General features: G+C 33.0%; 1 protein-coding gene across 1 annotated transcript in view; it reads left to right on the top strand.

Annotated features, from left to right (window-relative positions):
* The first annotated feature begins 14,687 nt into the window (after positions 1–14,687).
* LOC122607220 overlaps positions 14,688–26,679 on the top strand; it is a 35,190-nt gene continuing 23,198 nt past the window's right edge. Inside the window, exons 1-9 of the mRNA XM_043780155.1 lie at positions 14,688–14,872; positions 16,084–16,183; positions 16,674–16,751; positions 17,444–17,556; positions 17,896–17,989; positions 20,714–20,757; positions 20,954–21,022; positions 21,832–21,893; positions 22,220–22,427. Of these exons, the coding sequence (XP_043636090.1) occupies positions 16,087–16,183; positions 16,674–16,751; positions 17,444–17,556; positions 17,896–17,989; positions 20,714–20,757; positions 20,954–21,022; positions 21,832–21,893; positions 22,220–22,427 (765 nt within the window). The 5' untranslated portion in view covers positions 14,688–14,872; positions 16,084–16,086. The remainder of the gene's footprint in view (positions 14,873–16,083; positions 16,184–16,673; positions 16,752–17,443; positions 17,557–17,895; positions 17,990–20,713; positions 20,758–20,953; positions 21,023–21,831; positions 21,894–22,219; positions 22,428–26,679) is intronic.

The following is a 26,679-nucleotide window of genomic DNA, read 5'->3' as shown; positions in this document are numbered from 1 at the left end:
GAAATTAACGGTCGTTAGTGTCTAGAGACTAATATTTCAAGATTTTCAAATATATGGACTAATATTGTTAAAAATGTGTCCTGCATGCAAATCAATGCACTCATTTTTTTTTTCTATATATAGAGAATTTCGTTTTTCACGATCCCTTATATTGAAAACTGATACGTCCCCTCTACGTATATATATATATATATATATATTCTCAAATACAACAACAATACCCAACTAAAACCTCATGAAATCTTATTTTTCTGATCCATCATCATCATTATCATTTTACAGTAAGTAATCCTTTAACTATATTTAGTCAATGTATTTTGTTAGCATATAAATTGTATAATATAATATATATATATATATATATATATATATATAAGTTTTAGGTAAAATAAAATAAGTATTAAAGTAAAACATGTAAAACAATATATTTCTCTTTCACTGAAATCACCATGCATCATGAAAATCATCGTACATCAATTGCTTCGTGAATCTTCGTGTATCAATTTAATCATGATCTAAAAGTCAAAATCTTGTCTTATTTGTTTTACTTTAATACTTGTTTTACAACACCCTATCATATAGTGTATCCTTCGTATGTTTCCTTATTGACTGCTTATCTTCGTCATATATTGTTTGGGACCTAAAATGGTTTTCTCAAATATTCGAATCATTACTTTTATGTGCTCTTAACATTCCAGTTGTTTCTCTAAAGATGTCCATGAATATATATAACAAAATAACAATAAATTGAATTGAAACAGATGGTGATTATATGATGATTCGTCACAAGATAGAGTCTGCATTTTTAAGTGTCTCCAATTCGTATAATAAATGGCGGATTAATTCAGTTTTGGAAAACCATAACCACCAACTTTGGTTCCTCAAGACTCTCTACTGAAAATTAACCTTTTGTCCTCGAAAACCCTCTTGCTTACGAACATAGGTTGTTTTCTCTCAAATGTCAACATACGATCACTAGCATTATTCATGTGAAGGAGGAGGACCCTGCAACTAGTTGTTTAATCAACATAGCAAATGGCCCACATGCCACTGCATTGATGGTCCCTCATTTTCCAGAGGTCGTTTCGTATCTGAAACGAAAAAAGGGATCGAGTCCATTGGTGGATAAAGCTTTTGATCTTGGAATGATTTGTTTAATTTTGCTTCCGGTTTTTTATCAGTCTAAATTTGTTGGTGTTGTTGAGTGTTGCATGAAAAGCATATCTGTTACTTGTCTAGTTTTTAGAAATTTGAAACTTGCATTAGAGGTATATCTATCTACTTCTTGTTTTCTGCTATTTATATCATCTCGTATATATATATATATAGTATTATTTATGCTTTCGCTTTATATATATAGTAGTATTTATGCTTTCGCTTTATATATATATATATAGTAGTATTTATGCTTTCGCTTTATTGTCTTTTGCAGAGTTTCGGTCTCAACACTTATCATGCTCAACAGGGTCTGCTACCCGCGAAGGTAAATTTTGTTCATTCAAAAACATGTTTGTTTCGTGGACTGACTATTGATTCAGTTAGTGCTTACTGTACCTGCGTAGTTTGTATGAGTAACTATTTAACCTGTTCTTAAATTTTGAACTCACTCTTATTTTATAATTATGTACGTAAAGCATATGTATGGTCTCAATCGTGCCCAAGATGAAATTGAAGAGGCGTTAAAGATCGTTTGTGACATCAAGTCACTCTTGCTCAAGTTTGGATCAATAGTAGTGATATTCTCATCTCTTCCTCTCCATTTTCTCTTTTGGTGGAGAAAAAGCAAAGTTCTACTGACGATCAACCAAAGCAAGGGATGCCCGTGGTCAAATTTTGTGGTTATCTTCCAGATTATTATATTGATGATGGTGCTTATCCTGATTTTAGCTTATTATGATACATGTGACGTCTTTCCTTTAGAACCGGGGGAGGGGTTTCCTGGGAGGACCCTTCAAACTCATAAACCATTCTTATGCAAAAATCTCTACTATATGAGGATGAGCAACAATGATGGACTATTGCGGGCATTCCGTAACAAGACCTTTTCTAGCTGTTTTACCATTTTCTTGAGGAGCAGCAGCACTCACCCTGTTGATTACACCTTTGAATTTTTATGGTCTTCCAGACGTCAAAACCATTCAGTCTTGTTGGAGTGTCTGTTATTAACTCTTAAGATGTGTTTGCCCGCCTTCAAGTTTGCTTTTGGTGCACAACTTGGTGATGAAGTAAGTGTGCTTGATGTCACAGACCACCAGTTAGACAGTACGGAGATCCCATCATTGAAGCTTCTCCAAGGAAATAGGTTATCACATACAACACTTGAATCCAAGTTTACCAAAGGTAATGTCTACCTTCCAAATTAATATTACTAATTGCTACAAACAAATTAATTAGAAGTGACAGGATGGGTGGGTTAGGTAATGGTTCAAATGGAAGACTTCATGTTGAGGAAAACTTTTAAGAAAACAACCCAATAGAATGGAACCTTCAAGAGTGATGGCTAAACCCAACTAATAACATAATAAAACAAGCATCTAAAACATTCTTATGACACTCTACTAATAATAACACATTCTGGAGTAGTAAACTCATATTCTACCATTGGAAATTGAAACTATAATAAAGCAACAACATTCTAATGGTTTTTATTCAAAAGTATTACAAAAAAAAAAGATCTTGTAATCATAATGAAATAATTAACTTATTATTAACATAATGGAAAAAACAGTGACCTTGGTTCAACCCAACCTGACCTAGCCTACCAGTCTAAAGTAATCACCCATTTGAATCGATTGCACAACTTGCACTGTTAACGATTTTGCAACCTCTATTAGACACACTATAAATACACCATAACGAACAAAGTAAGCATGAATGTGATCATCTAGCTATTTATGAATAAACAAAAATAGCTAAAACCTTAACCCCACCATGAATAACAATTTTCATGATACCGACTCTTGCAATCACCAAAACTACGGACCTGAAGTTCAACAATCTTTAGGCAACACATTTATTAAGAGAGTACCCTATATTTCATTTATAACCCAAACCACCTTACTGACCTATTTTTACAATCTAAAGAACTAATATGGGATGCGATATCAGTTGACTTATGCTTTCAAGGTCAACATGTTTCGGACAGCACCTAACCTCTATATTTATAAGCGTCTGACATGCACCGACACATACTAAAAAATTCATTGTTATATAACTGATCAAATGGCTTAACAGAAAACTCAGCTTTAAAATCAAAACAATTTAGATGGGTTGAAATATGCCAAATAATGTATCCGTTATGCATAAAACCACCTTTTTCAAAAATTAAGATAGTTGTTGAAATTATTATGATTTTATTATTATACTTGATGTTGGCTATTCAACTAAAAACAAATAAATTTGTAAAAAAGGTGTTTAAGGTCCATAAAAAAAGCCGGTCAGTTTACCAGAACTAAACATCACCAGACATAACTTGTAGACCCGTCATTCCATTTCACCAGCCCATTCTACTACATCTAGTTGCCTTGTCACACCCGATCTTTTGAATGTATCCTTCATTCCTTCTAAAACTTAGCATAATTTTTATAAAAATTAAATACTTGATAATTTCATATAATACTTGATAATTCTTCTATAACTTCGCAGAATTATAAACAAATTGGACTTGATCTTTTATAAGTATCATTCGTTCCTTCTATAACTAGGCAGAAATTTAATAAAATTCCATACTGTTGTAGCATGTTTTTATGATACATATGGCATACACACATACGACAGACATTACAATGGCGGAGGACACAACAAACTCAAGTAGTGATCCCATCAAAATATTTGGATACAATGAATACTACAATTTAACAGCAATTACATGCTACTACAACTGAAGTGCATGAGATAACTTTTCTTAATTAAAAAAGGCACTAAATACTAACTTTGCTGGCAAAAAATTATCTTCACCAAGTATTTTTGTAATTATTGGGGCTACTAATTAAATGGAAACAACAAATATACAATCTCTGTTTATTTGACATATTTGCAAACTGCATAGATTTCATGCATAGTACGATGGTAGTATTTAGGGCGCCCTAGTATTTAAGGTAGAACTTAAGTAATATGCCGGTAATGGCTTAATCTTTTCAACCCTCCCCTGGTAATTTACGATAAGGGTGGTTAAGCTAATAACCACATTTGCTATGCTCCTGATATGCTGCAGCAGGCATATGAGCAGGCTGACATGGAGTTTAGACCCCCAATGTCACCATTTAACTAATTTATGGATACATACGCTAGCAATATCTGAAAGTTGGATATACGAAATAAAAGCATTTTAAATCGTATGCATGACTTAGGAATCAAGTTAAATACATTTTTAAGCATTTAAGCCCGCATGCATAATACTTTATATGGCTCTCCAACTAGTCTAGAAAAGGCTTCTCTTAGTGATATATTTATGAGTTTGATGAGGTTAGTAATACTAGTTGTATAAATATGCTACATTTTTGTTAAGTAAAACGTGAAAGAAAAGTTCTGCAGGTTTTGTCTCTTAGAATAATTATGATTCATATTGAATAATATAATGAAAACATGATAGAAAACATACTCGTTGATCCTGAGGAACCTGTAATAAATCTAAGATTCTTGCCATTGATTTCGGGTTCCCAAAATGAGGTGAATGGGTTTAGATGGAAGTAAAGATTCGTTGAAATAAGAACCGATCTAGAGGAGAGCACAAGAGAGGTTGATGTAAGATTAGTTGTAAACTAGATGTAGACCCGTGTAGAAACACGGAAAATACGTAGACCTTGTATAAATTTGTTTTGACGCTACAAATTGCATATGCCTACGTATAAAACCAATTTGGTCAATTATATGTTATGTTACTTGTTATATTAATCATTAAATTTGATTAGTGTAAACAATTTTTGGCAATCCATGGAATGTTTTATAGGTTTTTGGCAATTCATGGGATGTTTTTTTAGGTTTTACTACTTTTATATATACTACCAATTACTTCTAAGTGGTTATACATAATGTTTAGATTTGGTATTACTTTTTATATATAGAACTATATTCTTAGGCAAAGATAAACATACATATATTTAGACGAAAGTATCTAGTATCTACTAATTCTACTAAAGGAGGTAAGAGGAGGACTTAAGAAAATTTTTTTATGTGAAGCAGTATGGTGTTGGAAATTAGTACAATAAAAAAATGATTATTTGTTCAAAAATTTAAACTTTGGACAATTTTTATTGACAGAAATGTAAAAAATATATGGCCTTATTTTTATAAACTGTTTGTTCATGATAAATGGATTATCTATTGACATTTTATAAAAGAAGTGTTTTTAGGATGTTCCTTATTTCATCTAAGTATTTCCGAGAAAATGAAGAGTACTAAAAACTTCTGTATTTTTTAAAAAGAGACATAAAAGAAAATACATTTTGATATGAATAATAAATAATTGGATAACCAAAATAAAAAGAGGCCATGAATTGTACGTGGTCCTTGTGGACTTATTGCCAACATTTACTCTGATCAAAGTATGTTTTAAAAACTATTTATAGGAGTCAAATAATCATTTCTTATTAACATATTTTAGTTTGTAAAACTATTTAGACCGGAATCTTGTTTTGTATCCTTTTTGTTTTTTTAATTAAAAGAAGCTTATCTCTAATTGTTACACAATTTTCTAAAACTCTTTTAAACCTACAATAAAATAGTAAGAACACACTCAAATTAGCCGTCATATAAAATAAGAAGTTCATACTACAAAAATTGCTTCTAACTACATGAAATTGTCTATATTTACCTATTTCAAAATTTGAAAAAATTAAAATATAGGAATTACCCAAATTATATCTTTAAATATAGAAATCATAAACAAACTTTTATAAAAGATACCCAAATCAATCATTATGGAATTCATTGAGAATAGATAATAATGAGGGAAGTTTAAGGAGACACATATGTTTCATGCTTTTTCTCTTTATTTCACTAAACATCAATATAGCTTCTTTTAGTTTTCCAAATTTTGATAAAACATTTATTAGCAAACAATAGGGCATCTACAATAAAATCAAAAAATTAATGGTTACACATGATCTCAAAAAATAATTGTTAAAAAGCGTCAAAATCATTAAATTAAATGGTTATCACTAACTCACTAAGTACATCAGAATCAAACATTTAACTAAAGATATGTATATAAATAAATTAAAACTAAAATGTATAGTCATAACCTACAAACCCTTAATTCACCTTCAAATACATCATTGTTGAATCAACATACAATTTGGCTCTCTATTGTAGAAGGAATATCATATCCGACTTTTTTACATCCCTAATTAGAAAAGTCACACATCCCTCTAATTCCCCCTTCTGTTTCATCCCATAAATTAACAAATCTATATCCAATGACATAATACAAACAAAACAGTCATACTAAACATTAAACCAAAACAATACTCTAAATAAAGAAATAAAAGATTACATCAACCAAGTTCAATAATGAAGTTGAAAATTCCCAAAAAAACTTTTAATCCATGTCTTTTTTACGTGAAAAAAAGGTATAAAATAGAATTCTTATCTTTTTAATCCACGTCCTGGTAAGCAACAGAACCAAAATAAAATCATCACAATATATAACAAAAAATCGAAAAAGAAACCAATACGACCAAAATAAGTACTAATAAAGATTATAATATGAATTTGTTATAACCAAAACAACCAAAATTTTGAATTCTTGAGAAGAGTAATACGACTTATGTACTTTTTGTGCATGGAACCATGTAAAGTTACCCTGCAAATGTTCCTAATCAACCTGCTTCTTAGTCAACCATTGCACTTATTATCATCATGAAATATCTTATCACTAAGTTATACTTACACACAAGATTACCGTTTTGACCAAATTCTTGTACTTAATAGTAAAAAGAAATAGTTAGTACTAATGGTAAAAAATAAAATATAAAAATAAAACAGCTTCTTCCATCCAAATATAAATGCAACGTTAACCATAATGACAAAAAAAAGAACACTCAAGACATATATTTTGTCTATAACATTCCATCATCTCTGACTTCTTTTGTCTTCTTGTTATTATTTGATTATTAGTCACAATATTATAGCATACTTGTATAAAAATTTGATTTACGATTTTAGATTTTTATGATATCAAGAGCAACAATAGGAGATATATATCTCAATAAACTATATGTCCAACCCATTTCTTTCTAACTCAATAGTTTTACCTTTCTTAAAAAACCTTGTAATTTAATCAAAAAATTAAGAAAAGATGCATATGTAACAATCACAAAAAATCTGGTTAATAATCTCATAAGTGTAATGTAATAAATAGACTCACATTAAGTGGTCACCCAATGCCTTCATGATGCTTCGTAGTTATCTTCTGTTGGCAGTACACGACCAATCTATAGGCCTTGGCCTTTTCTTTTGCTCATTGGAGAACATGTTCATGAACCCTGCAATTGCAGCAAAGATGGAACTTAGTTTACATTCAAATAAAATTTAATTAATAAGAAAATCCATGATGTAGTTTGCATCTTGTGGACTTTTATTCATATCATCTAAATTACATACACACACACACACACACACACATATATATATATATATATGTAAGTCATTTGAATCTATATATGTATCTTTTGAAAGTTGACTATTACACCCCATGTGACATGACAAATAACAAAAGCTCATGACAAATCCAACACTAAGATTAATTATTAGACACTGAGTAAAATGAACTCACTTGAATGACTTGTTCACATGATCTCCAACTGAATTTTGTTCAAAGATGACTCGCGCAGACAACTGACTCCTTTTCAATAGAAAAGAATAGCCAACCAATTTCTATTGAATCTCTTGCCGAATGAAAGATTTTCATAGTGTTCAATCAGACTATGTTTGAAAGAAGGACGTAACCAGTGCTAGTTGAATCAGCCCTTAAAGTGAACGTGAGTAGGATCTTTAAGTTTCAGAGAGGGCTGCTATTGCCTTTCCTTCACAAGCCCGATAAAAAGAAGGCCTTTTCTATCTATTTAAGAAGAATCCCTTTCTAATTTAATAGGAGAGTACTTTTTTTTATAGTTATTGCTATAGTTATCAGTCATTATCAGGTAGATCATCTTGCAACTAAGGGCTGAAACCGATGCCTTCAAGCTCACCTAACTTGGTTCTAGTGTTGTGACTGGCACTCTACCAAATCCATCAATTCTTGGATTGGTTACTTTTTGGAACTGCGAGTCAATTTGCTGTGTTCGTACAGGTTACGCGGTGGATCTTCTCTTATAAGGAACCAGATAAAATGACCAATTAAAAAAACATGTTAACACACTTTGAAGAATTATCTAACAAAATCAATGTAGCAAACTTTTTGACATATACACCTAAACCCATTTTGACCCATAATCTAAACCACCCATCTTGTTAGTTGTAAAAGTAACAAACCTATATTGAAAAATTAAAGTTACTAAATAAATTTTTACCCATATACATTTCAACAAACAACCATAAATATTACACCTTTCTTATTGCATTTATTTTCCATGTATCAAAATTTCACATAAGTTCCTTTATTAACTAAGACACTTACCTGAATATCCTTTTGGGATGATAATATCGATCTCAACTTGAGTCATAAGCCCAACGAACATCAAGAATCGCATCAAGCCTTTCCAATACCTACAAAATGAAGACCTTACGATACAAAAGTTTTCACAAAACTATACCTAATTATGATAATATGCCAAACTGGAAAATAAATCATTCAAAATTAAACATATCTAGCTTTTGGCAGGGATGGATTTTCAAGCCTCCAACCAAGAATTATTTTTAACACTTAATCTAATTGTACCTCATTAAATATATTTTGAAGTATAGTATGCACAATATATATGAATTATCTTCAATGTTAAAACTTTAAATTTCAACAAAAACTAAAAAAATATATAAAATGGTATGACCTATGAGACACTTCCATGAGATAAGGTACCTTTTAAGCTTTAATGCTTAAACATCTTCAAAATATGAATCATCATCTATATTTTCAGATCTAAAAAAAATAATAAAATGAAAAAAATTAGCAAGATAAATAAGCAGATATGAAATATATAAAACATACCTTCTATATAGTTCTATATATTGAAACATGATGATGACGAAAAAAACAGAAATAAGCTAAAAATACATTGCATATACATATAAAAATACAACATCAATATTAACATTAAAAATCGATTGATGAAAATGGATGACCGAGAAGAAGATGGAGATGAAGAAGCCAATAGAAAAACTTACAAAGGGTTTTTTGTTCATTCACTTGTATAGATCGGAATCAAATTCAAAAAATAAATACAATAACTTTGTCAAACTATTTTCAAATATCAGAATAAATATTAAAAACACTGAATATTTTTTTGGAATGAATTTTTACCTTGTAGATTGAGAACAAATGGAGAACATTTGATTATGTGAAAAGTGAGAGAAAAAAGTTGTATTTTGTACTTTAAAGAAAATGGTTGGATGTATGGAAAGAGATAGTAATCTTCCTATGAAAGTTTTCAAAGCCCAAGATTACAAATAAATAAAAAAACAGATAATAAAAGAATCTTATAAAGGAAGCTCTAAGCTTAATTAAAAGTTTAATTTAATAAATAGAAAATCCAAGTTAATTGCATCATCAGCCAACTCATTTTTCTTATGTGGACACCCTAAATGTTTGACACATACCCTTTGCCTAGGTCATCATCTAATCTCCTTTAGTAGTATAGATAGATGAGAGACATTAACATTCTATTTATAATGTAAAATGTTACCGTTTAGCCCCTGGTGTTTATATGTGTCATATAAGTCCCCTGTAGTTTCAATCACCTAATGGGAAACCCTATATTATGTCTTAAGAGCAAATACGCCCATCATATATTTACTAGACATAGGGATTTTAATTATCGTCAATTATCATATCACGAATGATAAACGATCAGTGACGGTCACATTAACATGGTTTCAACATTCTCCCGTGTCGATCTATTACTCCCTCAATGTCTCAAGCAAGATGTATCTCACTTCATATTTCAATTTTTGTGCTAGTGCTAATAGCGTATTTTAGTTACTGATCAAATCCTCATTAAGTTTCAGTAGATATATTTGCTATTCAGATTGACCTCTCCCCACACATTCCTTTATCATTGTTGTTTTTATATTTTATTACTGGCAATCATCCTGTAATTTATGAATATCTGCACTTATTTCTAATTAGACTATGATTATTTTATTACTACAATCGTTTAATTTATGAACATCTGCACTTATTTCTAATTAGACTCAAAGCACCGAATCTCAAGCTCTCATATTAGCTATCATCAAGATGCTATGCTATGTTTGAATAGATTTTTGCTGGGTTTATACGCTTATTGGCTACTAACCGTACCCGTTTTGTTTGTACGGGGGGACCAACACCCATTGCTTATTTTTATCCGGGAAGATCGACATTCAAGTGCCTTTCTTGTGACACAATCATGAGGTATGAAGAGAGAACGAAGAATAACCTTACCACACCTACATTCTCACCATGTTGCAAGGAAGGCAAAGTTTAGTTGTCTCAGTTGTATGATGCTTTTGAGCCACTAAGGCGATTGGACCGTAATAATCCAACCACAATAAAATTCATAATAACATGTTTTTCTTTACTTCTAATGTTAGATTAGTTATCGTCAACAAAAGTAGATGTTAAATATGACAAAGTCATAAAACTATTGAACTAAGACTCAAAACCCCAAAATTTTGAGAGTTAACTAATGTCATCATATTATAATAAAAAAAAAATGAGCTCAAATATGTAAAACATAAATATGGGTGAAAATCATGAGGACTATGCAAAAAGTCAATATGACTATATAATAGTTCATATGTGTTTTTTGTTACCATGCATTTAGTTTTTCTATATTGTAAACAATGGTTATGCGTGTTTTTGAAGGCTTAAAATATGGTTTTGGACTCTTGGGTATATAACAAAACAAGGATTTCCGACCCAAAAGAGCCGGGTACGAGACAAATTTTTGTTAATCATGGACACGAACTCGAGCTCCCATCTTAAATCTCAAGGTCGGCTTAATCTTTTTGAAGGTCTTAGGGAGATTAACTTTGGAGACCTAGTTTATTAAGTGTGACTAGGTGCTTTCACAACCAAAGGTATTAAAGCCGCTCTCTCCCTTACATTTTCATTCTAGCTGCTCACATCCCTTTTCCATAATGCACTTTCTTTTCTTTACTTGCATTTAAGCTAAACTTTAACATTTTGATACTTATTATTTATTAATGAGTTAGATAACTATTCCAACAATCTAATAAACTAAAATTTTGCTCCTCTTTGATTTGCTATGGATTCAAAACTCAAAAAAAGTAAAATACAGGTAACCATGATTGTTTTCTTATAAATTGATATTGACATACCATTGTTTTACGTCCTCCTAGTATTATTTTCTTAGTTTTGTATTTATCTAATTTCATTAAAATTTTAAAAGAAAACTAAGGGGGTGTCCGGTTCATGTGAAGGAATGGGAAAGGAAATACAATAGAATGCTAAGTAATACTATCATTATCATTATATAGAAGTTGCTTGGTTATACTCGGTAATCATTGGTGTTGTTAACCTTCCATATAGAACATAGAACAATAATATACGCAACATAATTTCTATGGGTGTTGTATGCTTCTGTAGCTTTTCAAAAATTAAAATACAGTAACAATTATTATCATTATTATATCTATATGTAATTATAATATATATGTATACAACTCACACTCTAATTTTTTTTTCTTGAAAGGTTCACGCACTTTTACAACTCATTCCTCTCTTTCTCTCATAATAAACATCAACGACCACCAAAAATATTGATCACCGCCCACCATCACAATAATCTTTCCGGCCACCATACAACTACACACACACACATATATATATATAAGACACACACACACACACATATATATATACAAGTCATGCATACACCCATCTGAAATCATGTGGTGGTTGATTGCCGGTGGTGGAACTTGCTTTTCGAAGGATGATGGCTGGTGGGGGTGTTTAGGTGGATGGGTGTTGGCGGCTGTTGGAGGTAATGGTGATTGTAGGCGGTGATGGTAAGATGACGGCTGTTGGAGGTGATATCGAGTGGCAGCGGTGGATTATAACAAGTCTTGGCGGAAGAAAAAACAAAGTCTCGGGAGAAAAAGGAGAAAAGAAGGTAGAAGAAGAAATTTATAAGCAATGATTACCTTACCCCTCAATTTGTTGGGTAATACCTCACTGCCTACTTCTGAGCATTCATTACCTTTGCTTGGTACAACCAGACATATCTTTTCATTACCTACCCCCCAAAACCCCCCAACCAGGCCTCCCCTAAGTATATTCTTATTTAATCATGATCAAGAGAAAATTAAATATACCATGAATTGAAATTTTTACTTAGAATGAAACAGATAAGGACTAAGATCGCCAATGAAACGATGTAGTGGTGGAGTGCCTGATACAAATATCTGAAATTTTTGAAAACTCCATCCGATATCCAAATCCAAAAACGGGATATCCTTTTTTTGGATATCCGAATTTTCGGATATCGAATCGCATTTTTGGATATTTCAGATTACGGGTTCGGTCTCGAATGTTTTGAACCCCCACTTCCAAACCTGTTTAATTTTTAATATTTAAGATTCTTAAAAAAAATCGGATATCTATTTCCTTTATATTAATTGTTGCATCTGTTACCACTAAGGATGAGCACCGGACCGGACCGACAAAACCCGAAACCCGAAAAATGCACAAACTAGGAACCGAAGACCGACCCTATTAGTGATCAGTTCGGTTCGGTCTAACCCGAAAATTATCGGTCCGGTCTCGGTTCTACCCGATTAGGCCCGTTTTTTAATATGAACTTTGTTGGGCTATAAAAGTTAGGCTTCATCCCACCTATATGTATGTGACATACATCAACATAAACAAGAAACAGAATACGCATCAACAAAATGCAAAATTACAAGGCAGAATGTAAGTTACTATATGTAACCAAAAGAAACAGAAGAACGAGAACAATAAAATTACATTTCCAAATTTCCATTTCATTCTATGACATTGTTCTTGTAATATGATTTTCGAACAAAAAAAAAATTGAAGGAAGATTGTGGTAGGTTTTTTTTTGTTAAGTTGAATATTAAGTGGTATTTAAAAATTCAGTTGCGTGTGTATGATCAGATCGAGAGGTAGAGGGAAACGTCTAGTTTTCCAAAACTAAAACTAAAACTTATTAGTTTAGTTTTTGTAGATAAGATTTGTTGAATCCTTAATACATATCAGTATAAAAACGAGAAAATCTTAACCCAATACCCACAACATACATATTAGTGTTATTTCCGGGTTTGGACCGAACCGACCCGAGAACTGAATTTACCTTAAACTAGGAACCGAGGACCGGACCGTTTGGCATTCGATCCGGGTCGGGTGGGTCCGGGTTCGGTCGGTCTTAGGCCGGTTTTCGGGTTTCCGGGCTTTATGCTCATCCCCAGTTACCACCAAAAGTCCTTCGCCAACAATGATAATATAAAATTATATCTCATTATAATTATAATAATTCTATATATATAATTAAAACCCGTTGCTTGATGTTTGTGCCATCTCACAACTATTTTTATTTTAATATTTTGGTGGAGCCCACGTACAACTTGAGGTTACCTTTTCCTTTTATCTTTGATGTCGTGCGTACAAAGCCAAAAGGCTGCCGCTTATCTTTTCTTCATTTGGGCTGGACTCACACTAGACAAGGGCTAAGGCCTACCTTGCTTCTTTATCTAATGTTGGGCTGTTGACTTCAAACTAGCATAAGGACCAAAAGTAGGCTGCCCACTTGATTGTTTCATCCTTTCTTTTAGCCCAACACCACACGTGCATCACCACCTTTCTTCTTTTAGCCAGATTGTAGTAATAACGATATTTATTTATAATATACTAAAAAGCTATATAAATCTACAAATACGTTAAGCGTGAAATATACAAAGCTCCTATAGCACATAATAACTTTTTACCATTTTTGATTTAACCTCATAAACTTTCTCATCTTTTCATCAAATAACTTTCACTTGGTTAGGATTTTACTTTTAAACACTTGATTTTGACTATTTTTATCCGCTTATATATATATATATAACGTTTTTAAATTTGCCCTACATCAAAGTTTTCGTTTTTTTTTCTTCCCATTAAATTTTTAGGTTATTATGTTTTAATCAAATAACTTTTACATGGTTATGATTTTACTGCTTAAGTCTTACGTTCATATTATATTTAAAACATTAATATAGTTATTGCTTATGTTTTTATATATCTTATAACTCTTTTACAATTTTTTATTGTTATTGTTACGGGTTTAAGTGTCTTTTATAAATTTTTAATTCGAATATTTGACATAAATTTGAGTCCAAAATTTTGTCGTGTAAAAAGCGTACCCCGCGGTAACGCGTGGATACAATAACTAGTTAGTTAAAATTAAAATGGAAACAAAGTTACCGTTTCTTTTTTACCAAGCTAGCTCCGACGAATTTGTTTTTTATTCGAGCTGGTTATATACGGTACTACGGAGTAAACAAAATTTTACCGTTCACAGAAAAAAAATTAAAAGATAAAAAAAATAATTCCAAACACCCTTTCTCCTTCCGTCACTTATTTCAATCACCGGCGAACAATCCCCCTTCTCCCTCCACCGTCTCCCGCCGTCTTTCTACCGGCAACCACCACCATCATCGTCGTATACCTCCGTGTTCATGTATCAATGCTGTTTTCACTAGCCAGATTCTTCTCGTGGTAATTACTAGTCAGTTACTTAGGTTTTGAGACTTATATTTTATTATTTTGTAACATAATGCTTTGATTTCTGATTTCCGTATTTCTATTTATAATTTGATTAATGACGTAATCACTAATCACTCAACTGTTAGACCTTCATCACGTCACTTACAGTTACACAAACAACAACTGTACCCAATCCTGGCATAAGCGGGCTATGGGGAGGTGTGACGCAGACAGTACTAATGTGTATATATATATATGTATGTATATATAGTTTTAAACTTTTAATCAAATACATCCAACCTTAAAATAAGAGCATGGTGGGAGAACATTCAAATATTCCACTTTGATGAAGTGTGTGTTTTGTATATTATCATTATTATAAGTTTAAAAGACACATTAATACGTCAAAATCGAGATAATAACACTTTTTGTTTTATGATGTGCATTAAAATTTTAAATATTTTATTTTTTCGACAAATGATAGAAATCTGCATCAATGCATCCATGTATTAGGGTTTTTTTGAGATGCAAAAGCATCAATTTTAAGTTTTTTTTGCCGTTTTTATTTTAAAGGTGTTCTCAATGGAAGACCTGTGTTTTATATACATAAACACAAATGGATATCCAAATGTGTTAAATCAAAGTGAATTTGTTTGTATATATGTTAAAAAAGGGTAAATGTGTGGGAACCCGCTGGTCGAGTCTTGGTGCACAAACTACACACCGAATAGAACTCATGCTCGGTGATTCACCATTCTCACACATGAATTACAAGATATAGTTTTTCCACTTGCCTTTGGCGGAGTTTGAACCTGTGACTTGAAGCCTTCATATGTGGGCCCATGTGGTCATATAGTGGCGGTACAAGTTGATCTATAATCATTTGGTTTGTCTATATATGTGTTATAACTACAATGAACAACATAAACGGAGATTTAGGTTATAGTGATTTCATTTGTCAACTTTGATGGCTCGAAATCTTGTTTAGGATATAATTTGTAGTTCTTATGTTTCTAGCCAAATGTTCTTTTCCTATCAAATTTGCCATGTGTCTATTAAGAATTTTTAAATCCTATTGTGCGTAATTACTGTACTAAACTACTAATACAACAACAACAATTGTATCCAATCCTGGCATAAGGGGGGTATTTTGGTATAATCCTGGCATAAGCGGGATATTTGTGATTACTGTTATAATAATGCAGTATTTGATGACTGTATAGGAAATGTTTGAAGGTTTAGTGCGGCAGCTGATATTAGGTTATCTTGGCCGGTATATTAAAGATATACACAGGGAGCAACTCAAGATCACATTATGGAACGGTAACTCCCCACCATTATTTATCCTGAGCTTTTGTTGATGTGAATTTTTTCTTCATCAGAAGTGGTTTGTTACCTTTCATGACATATATTATCTAGATTTATTAATTATTCAACTCGATGGTTTTTTTTATATCCGTATTTTTCAATTTCTCTATATATAATGTAAATTATAATACATATTGGCCACATTAGTTTTTTTAGGTAAAGAGGCCACCTTTTTTAATTTTATAAATGATTAAAGATACAATACGATAACGGACAACAAAGGAAATTAGCAGAGATATGCCTCACTAATGTCAGTTGACAGCCAAACTAATCCATATTTTTCTTTGTCCACATCAGTTACGGATGCTACGTTTTTTCCCGATTTTAAATTTTTCTTTTTATACTTATGCTGGTTCTTTACATGGATTTTAGAATTTAAATTTACATTTTTTTTTTATCTTTTTCAAATCACTGAAGTTGTATTTGTGTTTGACACTAAATGCAGAGGAAGTGTTATTGGAAAATGTGGAGTTAATCTTAGAAGCTTTTGATTACCTTGAACTTCCATTTGCTCTCAAGCAAGGTGATCATCGTCAACTTAAACTTACTATACGTTTTGTGCGTATCTATTATTGATGGGATGTTTAAGCTGTAAATGTCCGGTGCAAATACCTTCATTTTAGATCTATCATCTAGAGTGCAAAGATACATGTAATCTTACATATGTATCATGCAATGATCAGAATTTCACAATCAATTTTTGAGCTAGCATAGCTCTTATGTGTAACATGTGTAGCTGACTTAAATGATTGAATGTATAGATAGTTTCTCTACATAAGCAGAGTTGTTTTGTCGAATATATTGTGAAGTTCGTGCAAGGAACAAATTAAAACATCTAACATTTTGAATATTGTTTAAAAACTTATTTTTAATGCAATACAACTTCTTTAGCTTTACATTTATATGCTTGTATGCTTTGAAGGATCTAGTTAGGAATATCTCTGATTCTCTGAAAAGTAGCATTAGTTGGTATTAATAATAACATTTCCCATACAAACAAGGTTATATTTTTAGTGGGGGAGTAGTGCTATTTTGTGTTTCTCTTCTTCACCACAGTGAAGATATGTGCGGTGCCATAAAAGTGTAGTTGTAGTAGCTGAAATTAGTTATCTGATTTAATGTAGTTGCTATTGGCTTCTCATATTAAGATTCTTTTCTTTATCCTGCTTTTATTGTTTCTCTTTGCCCCTTATTGACATCTGTAGTGTTTGGTAGGTCGTGTTGGGAGGCTAAGCATTAGAATCCCCTGGAAAAAGCTCGGCTGGGACCCTATTATAATAGTTTTGGAGGATATATTAGTTTGTGCCTCCCAACGCAAGGATGAAGAGGTAAGTATTATATCGTTTTACAATGCTTTGATATTCCTATCAGCTATGATAAATGCTGAATGACACATATCGCTTCCAATAACTGCCATCTGCCATAAGGGCAAGACCACTTGGTTTGGATTTTGGAACTTATACAGAGATCCACTGGAGTAATGGATTTTATTATTTAGGTGATTAGGTTTTTAAAGTTAATGTATATCCTTCAATTTCTCTTAAGTCTCAACTACAATCCGTTGCTGATGAGTTAATCATGTAATAAAATTTGGGTTCCCGCTAGGTTTGGAGCTTATATCAGTTAATATTATTATATTCAGTTTATAAACAATTATTTTATTGTAGTGGAGCACCGACAATGTTGAAAGAAGAGAATTTGCTGGAAAAAAGGCCAAACTTGCTACAGCAGAGCTGGCAAAGTTATCGCAACGTGTATGTGGTGAGTTACTTTTTTCCATGTATCACCTGCATTAACTCATGTTTTTCATTGTACACTGATATGGCATGTTTTAATACTTAGACAACTCTAGTTTTTGGATAATAGATGACTAAAGAATAATCACTTGAATTGTGTTCTAAGAATGTGAAAAGGATTTATGTCTCTCAAATCCTGTTGCATTATCTTATGTTGGAAAAGTCAATTATACTCGGACGTGCAAAGTTTATTGGATTTTTAAGGGTAGTTTTGTTATACTATCTAACCAAATTTCTTTAGCTCTTGGGTCTACTCCCCCTCTTCTTAAATTTATGTTTTTTTTTCCCTTGGTGAGTTTACCATGAGACGCTGATATCCTTTTCTCATTGGAACCTGATTAGATTGATACGTAGCTTAATAAAGTTATTGATACTAACAGCAGGCAACTTTGCTTGAAAATCTGTCTTTTCTCCTGTCGAAATCCAGGCTCGGACTATAGGCGCTAATATTAGAATTATTATCTTCCATCTTAGATTGCACAGGGACATATGCTATTCGTATGCAAAGAACTGTCATCATGTGATATCCATATTTGAACCATGGATGAGCTTTCGTTATGAACTACTCTAGTATCTTGCGTTGTAAGGGAAAATTTCATGTATGCCACTAATAAGCTTTAAAATATCAAATATGCCCAATTAAATTTCTAAATATCAAAAATGCCATTATTAAACATAAAATATATCAAACTTATTCATATAGTTTTATTTAATTAAATTAAATGTTAAACATTATTAAAATTATAAATAACATTTGTAATTAACGATTATACCCTTTATTAATAATCACTAATTTAATTACACAAGATCTTCGTTTTTTCCCCTCCACACACCCGCATTTTTTCCCTCCATAAGATCAAGTAGGTTGGCCAATATTTATGTATATGTGATTAACCCTATGATTATCATATTGAGCCATTATTTTCCTACCATTCCTTCTCTCGGTCTCCAAATCAATTTAATCAGGTAATATTGATACTTATCTAGTTATCTCCTTAATCATACGAAGTATTATTTTTTAAGATGGTACTTGATCATTCTTTTAGTTAATTTTTCATAAGTCCATCATTCTTTTTGGTCTTAGCCGATGGGATATATTGGTAAGGAGGCACCTATATCATTGGCTAATAATTGAGAATAGAAGCATGATAATCGTATGTTTTTACATTACTATGTAGACATGTATGTTACTGTTTTCACTCTCGAATTGAGTTTTTTTCCATTGTGTAAGTTAACTGGATGGAGTGTTGATGATATTTAACAGGTGTACATTTCAAAGGTTTCACTTATGAAAAGTTAATGACTTTTATTTACAGTCATAGCTAAGAGGGTATAATGATAAATTAGTTTATCGTCAAAAGTTAAGTTGCATATATGTCATGTAATTAAGAATTATAAAAGGAGGGTATAATTGTCAATTACATATGTTATAAATAATTTTAAAGGACTTTAACATTTTATTTTATATTAATTTAATCATTTGGGTAAATTTGATATATTTTAAGTTTAATAGTGGCATTTTGATATTTAGAAATTTAATTGGGTATATATGATATTTTGAAGCTTATTAGTGGCATATATGAAATTTTCCCTTAAAGATATGAGCAGTTTGGATGATAACGTCATCTTGAAGGAAATACTAAAAAAATGTAAACATCACTGTAAATGAATGATAGCATTTTGGTGATACCTATTTTATCAATTATAGTACAATAGGCACTCTAGCTTCACACCTTGGTGAGAGACTCATTGAAAGGAAGCTATGGCACATACCAGGAAAATGAGGTGTGAGGAACAAGATGTAGTAAGATGACTAATGTTTCACATCCTGCAGGACTGTTTTTCCTTGGCGAATTTGCTGCCTCCTATATCCATTTTGCTGTTCACTTCGTATGCCAACTGAGCTCTTGATTGTGCTCTGTTTTCACATGCTCTTGAATTTACTCTTTGTTTTGTCCCCTTCCTACATGAATTTCCGCGTGATCTCAGTTTTTCTCCTTGCTACATAGGTTTATTTTCCTTGCTGACTGCCTGTTAAATATTAGTGGCTTGGGATAAAGCATAGCTGCATTAAGATTCATTCTACTTGGCTACAGTCCTTGTAAAAAGTAGCTGACTACTGATGGTGGTAGGTCTTGTTTTTAGAAGTTGGTCATCTACAGTGGTAGTCTTTGTAATAGAAGTTGAAAGATTTGCAAGCTTTGTATACTAGTTGAAACGCAGTAAAGTTGGCTTCATTTAAACGTAACTAATTTTTCCCATGTATCACATTGTCCTTTTTTTTTGGGTAAAGGGCTATCCCGATGAATATATATACATTCTCTTATTATTAGTTTATCTATATTCAATTCGGAAAATGTAGAGTTTGATATGTTGATATGAGACTTAGTTCAATGAGATTGTTTGGTTAATATCGGTCAGATATATAAAATGTTACTTTATATGGAAATTGAAAGAAACTTGTGGACCAACATCAAGTTGGCAGATTTTGATTTTTAGTGGAAAAAAGTTAATTTGGAATTTTAGCGTAGTACAAAAGGGAGTTGCTCGCATCATCTGTAATACGGAATCTGTTATGTTTTAGTATGAGGTAGTCAAGGGGGTGCTAATCACTGGATGAAACTGATAAAATGTAATAGTATTCATGTTTTTGGAATTTTGGTGCCAATACATTTTTGTATCTCTGCAGATGATCAGACTGGGAACTCATTTCTTTCATACATTACAGCGAAGGTAGCGAGATTTATTGATGCTTTAGCTACATAATGATCATATTGTTTACAGTTGTGTGTATGTTTCTTTTGCTTGTCAGGGTTGCTTAAACGTGTTTTTATGTATTATCTTATTCATTTTGGGAGTAGTACTCTCTTTATAAGTAAACTGCTTTGACAGTAGTTTAACTGATACTTATTTCTATCATGTTTTCCAGATTATTGATGGCATTCAAGTCTCAATCAGGAATATTCATGTCGTATATGGAGATGTGTCGAATGACAAGGTCCGTTTTGTTCTATTACATTTTATTACAATGCAGAATGTCACTTCATCGAAGTAGACAAACCTTTTTCTAGTAATCGGTTTTGCTATATGTAGTGGAGGAACTCTCTTAAGGTTATTCTACATTGCCTTTTTTTTTTATAATAGTTTCCACTCACCAGCCTCCATGCAAGGTTTTTACTCAAGAATGAAATACATGTCATATGTGATAGTCAGCTAATGCAGGAAACTCAACATCAAAACTTCAAGTTACCAATACTAATATAGATTGTGTAGACACCATATGTAATCTTTAAGACTGCAAGTGACGGAACCATCTTGGGAAACATCAGAATAATCATCCAGGGCATCATTTGGTTCCTTCCTGTAGACACATTGATATCATACTGGCAATTATTCTTCCTCAAGGGAGTTTATCTCTTTGACTTCTAATATTTCTCCAACTCACTCCAGTTACTGTTTTGAGAAGTCCATTTTCAACAAAATAACTATGTAGCCCTTATCCTGTGGAATTTCCAAACCCATCTCATACCAAGAGTTAGACAGTTAATGTGAATGCCTGTCTCAATCTTAATACCTGGTTTCTTTTTTTCAGTAGATGCAACTTCTAATTTAGCTAATACAGTGACTAATTGGAAAATCCATGTTAAGTAAGTTTTTTATGTGCAAGTGAAGTCGCTTTCTGTTTTATATAGTTTAGGGATGGAAGAGTATCACTAGTTTTGTGCTATTATATGTTTGCTGATGAATTTTTCTGTTGTAAAAACATATTAGATGGAACATTACTAGTATAATTGGGATGTTTTGCAGGCTCTAACTGTATTCGGTTTGAAGTTGGCTAGTTTGACTGCAATGAAGCAAAATCTCACTGGGTATATCTTTACTTATTCTACAACCATATTGCTTAGTATAGCCTATTTGTGGCAAAATAGACAAATTACTTCATTTTAAAAAAAAATGTAATTATTGTTATTGTTATTATTTTAATATCTCAAAGCTTTGACTTATCAATCACATACTTGTTGTCGCCACCGTGTCCACTACTTCCCGTCTTTGTGGTTCACCAATTTCCCATGATTGACCGCTTAAAATTTTAAAGGTTTGAATGTAGTGCGTTACTTTGGATTGACTAATGAGTGGGGAGGATGCAACTGTGATTAATAACTGAACTCGTCGTCTTTTCAAATATATTTGTCAGGTTATCAAGCGGAAAAGTGAGAACTGGCCAAGTAAATAAAGTTGTGGAGATTCAAGGTTTGGAAATATATTGTAGAACCTTTCATGGATCTGCAAATAACCAGTATACTGACAATGGTGAGGACTCCATGTCAATGGTTGTTGCAAGCATTCAAAACGATGAACATGTTCACTTGCTGGCCCCAGTCGATGTTTCAGCTTCTATATCGGTATGTATGTACTAGTATTTTTCATAACAAATTCTCTGTTCTGACAATCCAGGTATATTTGTATGTGCCTAAGTGCCTTTCTGTTTATAACTTATTTGAAAAATCTATTCATCAGTTCCGCATAACTTCTGTTTTTTCTCTCTGGAAGTTTTTTTTGTTGAAATTTGTTATTGGGAGCTGAGTGCTCTGTCTTGTGGTATGTATTGTTATCTTGGTTAATTTTTTATTTTCTTTAGTTGAGATGGATTGATGGACTACTGACGTACTGGGAGGGCTAATTAATGATGTTTATTTTGATCACAAATAGCTAGCAAAGAGGGTCTAGATAGTTGATTTTAGTATCTTTAAATTGACTCCTCTCGACCAATGTTTTCACGACACGACCGGCCGGTTGGACCGGAGATCGGTGACGCTAGCGGTCTGACTTAGGGTGTTGAACCGTTTTGGATCAAATAGGCTGGCGGTTGACGCTGGATCTTGTGTTGCCGCTGTTCATTTGGCCGGATCTTGTGTCTTCATCGTTGATTTGGCCAGATCTTAAACGCCTTTACCTGTTTGTCCCTTGATTAGCCGGATCTTTATTGCCTTAACTTGCTTGTCTCTCATCTCTCTTGAGTCTCTATAGTTGTGTGATATGTTTGGCTTAAAAAAAAAGCTAGTTCTAAACATCCGTATTTTTTTTTATATTTTGGATATAAGAGGGAGAAGGAAACACGGAGAAGAGATGAAAAATACAATAATTTAATAAAATAAAACCAATACAGTAATTATATTTACTAAAAGTAAATGTTTGCTCTTTTGACACGTGAATGGACTAACAAAAGGATTCTAAAATCATATATAACATTATCTTTTATCAACTAATTGTCACTTCATTGTATACAAATATATTTAATTATTTATGAGCTATCCGGTTCTTATATCCAGTTTGACTGACCCACCGGTCCGACTAGTAACCAACAAGAAGACTGGTTCGATGGCTGGTCTCGTTCTGAAAATATTGCTCTCCACATAGTACATACTCCTTGTATATATTATCTTTGAATTATGAGGGTATTTTTCGTAGTTTGTTGAGAAGTATGATAGCGAAACTAGATTGATGCCATTTTTTTATTTATATGAGTTTGTATTGCTAAAATGGGAAAGCTATTCTAAAAGTTTTTTTTCTCCATAATTTCATCATAAAAACGTTCTCACTCTGAAATAATGAGTTCTTGACCTGAACTTAAGCTAGTGATATTGCATGGGTGCTTGTTATCATGTTTATGTGCTAATACTGTTTCTCAAAGTATTTATTTTTGGGTTGTGAAGGCTTTTGGGCTTTTTAGCCTAGGGCCGTTTTTTTGTTTAAGTGTTTAGGGGGCCTTATTAGGTTTCCTTGTTCACCGAGCAATAAACCCTAATCCGTTAGCTATATGTATATATATATATTAAGTCTATGCATTGTAATAGTTGTACTGAGCATTAATAAAATTCCCTAGTTGCAGCCGTGGGTTAGTTTTCACATATTGTGTGAAATGCCGCCGTGCAATCTATAATAACGTGCACAACTTAGTTTCCATGTATTAGATGTTTAGTCCTATTATTATTATTATAATACATGGTCGACAAGTTTAGATTAGTTTATAAATATAGCTTTTTGTACCTTTTGTAATCTCTTTATAATACAATTTCAATAATACAATCACAAGGATTTTCATGTTATTTCTAATCCTGGGACTTGTGGGTTATGGGCCCACCACGCTTCCATTGAGTTTGAAGCGGAGAAGATGGATAAAGAGCATGAAGCTCTTTGGGATACAAAGGATATGAAAGACAAAGAGGTTATTACACTGAGTTTGACGAGAATGTGGCTTACAACATCATATCTGAAACCACCGCTAGTGGTATGATGTCGGCGTTGTCAAATATGTATGAGAAGAGAAACCCTCTGATGCTAACAAGGTATTTCTGATGAGAGAGCTCTTTACCATGAGAATGAAAGAGGCGCTTACTGACCGGGCACATCAACAAATTGAACTCAATCTTATCCAGATTGTCTTAAGTTAAGATATAGTTTGATGATGAGATTAAGGCTGTATAATTGCTATCTTCATTGTCTGATAGTTAGCTCGGGTGAGTGACAATCATTACTAGCTTGGTGAGAACAGACTCATTCGTGATCTTCTTCTAAGATGTTACATGTTGGCAAGTAGGGGAATAGGAAGACTTGTTGTAAAGGTTGTGGCATCTAGAGCTCGGTCGAGTGTGCGTTGTTGGGACTCTACGACAGGGTAAAGAGCCACCTTGGATCGTATTATTGTGTTGTGTTAAATAAACAAGAGACAAGGGGTATAACTACTAAAGTAAGTTACATTAAGATTCCTCTAATATGAACAATTGTAATGCTAAGCTTAATCTAATAGTTCTCGCAAGCCAAGGCCGGGAAACGACGTGCAGCTTGGACCGTATAAAGAGAAATCGATGAGTTGACAATGGCTTTGTAAAAATGTTCACAATCTGATTATGAGTGTATATGAACTGTACTTGCAATCGCCCCTGAGCAACTTTTTTGCAGACAAAGTGAAAATCTACTTTGACATGCTTGGTATGGGCATGAAAAACTGGGTAGGCAGAGAGATAGGTTGCTCCTAAGTTGTCACACCAAAGAGTTTGGACAAATTTTGTTATTATGCCAAAGTTTAGATAAGAGAGTTTCAAGCTATGTGAGTTCAGCTACTGTGTCAACCAAAGCTTTGTACTCCGATTATGTAGACGAACGGGAGACAATCCGTTGTTAGCGAGCTATCCATGAGATCAGATTAGAACCCAAATAAATGGCAAAACCACCAATAGATTGCCGTTTATTTGGACACGCGACCGAATCTGCATCAGATGAGGCTTGAAAATTGTTCTAGTGAGCATCCGTAAAGGCACGGAGACCGGAACCAGAGATATGTTTTATGAGTAAACCATAGGTAGAGGTGCCATCTAGATATCTTCAAATTCGTTTAACCGCTTCCCAATGATTGATAGTAGGTGCATGCATGAATTGACAAACTCATTTGAGAGCGAATGTGATATCCGAACAAGATAAGGTAATATATTGTAAAGCACCAACAATTTGTTTGTATCAAACCGGATCTGAAAAGGAGGGGAATACTAAGCTTAATATATCTAATACATGGCATCCTAGGAGTTCGAGTCCTAATATGAAGTACTCTAATGAAGGTTTTAATATTTCTTCTAACAGTGCTTCCGATTTAGATGATGGTGATGCACTGTTACTTAGTTTTTTGGAACCTTGGGTCATCGACTGATGCATCAATTCATGCCACCCATAGTGCTGATTGCATGTGGAATGTCAAAATGAGCAATTTTGGCAAAGTTAAGGCTAGAAAATGGTAAGGTTCTTGACGTGATTGGCATGGGTAATGTTGTCTTGGATACTTCTTTCGGTACTACCTGGACTTTGCTTAACGTGAAGGTCATTTTAGATCTTAAAACAAGTTTAATCTCTGGTAGGCAATTGGATGATTATGATTTTGATACGAAGTTTGGTGGAGGAAAGTGGATGATGTTCAAGAAACATCGAGTTATTGCTAGGGGATTTAAAAAAAGTTCGTTGTATCTTGTGCCTCGATTAGGGGAAGTGACCACCCATGTAAGACGAACGCCAAAGTTGGGTTCGTTGATTCGGTAGCTAAACGAGTTTAGTTTACGGTATAGAACTCCGGAGCTTCAGGTAAGGGTATTCGGAAGTCTGAATGTGCACGGGAGTTTCGTGACAGTGGGAGTAGCTCAACACAGTTAGGAAATCTATGTTAGGTTCGGAAGACTATGGACCCGAATGAACTTTCTCTTGAAAAGTTACCGCCCTGAATCTACTTGGTGGGAGTTAGATGGGATTGAGGATGTTAAGCTGAGGTATGCTAAGACCGGGTTAGGGCCATCTAAGGCTCCAACGGGGCCCTCTGTTTAATGAGTGAGGGTCTATTGCAACTAGGTGTGCTATGGTTTGAACTTTGAAGTTTGGTTTGTTCGTTGAGTTGCAACTAGGTGTGCTATGGTTTGAACTTTGAAGTTTGGTTTGTTCGTTGAGTTGCAACTAGGTGTGCTATGGTTTGAAGTTTGGTTTGTTCGTTGAGCTGGACCTGTTCTTTTGTTTTATGCGTTTTGGGATTATTGATTGCTGAAGACTTGGATTGCCGTGTACTTGTATTCTTGCAAGGCCTTCAAATGGTAGATTGTTGGGTTTGTGAAGGCCTTTAGG

Source organism: Erigeron canadensis, chromosome 1 (genome assembly GCF_010389155.1).
Source record: "Erigeron canadensis isolate Cc75 chromosome 1, C_canadensis_v1, whole genome shotgun sequence".
Lineage (NCBI taxonomy): Eukaryota > Viridiplantae > Streptophyta > Magnoliopsida > Asterales > Asteraceae > Erigeron > Erigeron canadensis.
This window is presented reverse-complemented; position numbering and strand designations above follow the sequence as displayed.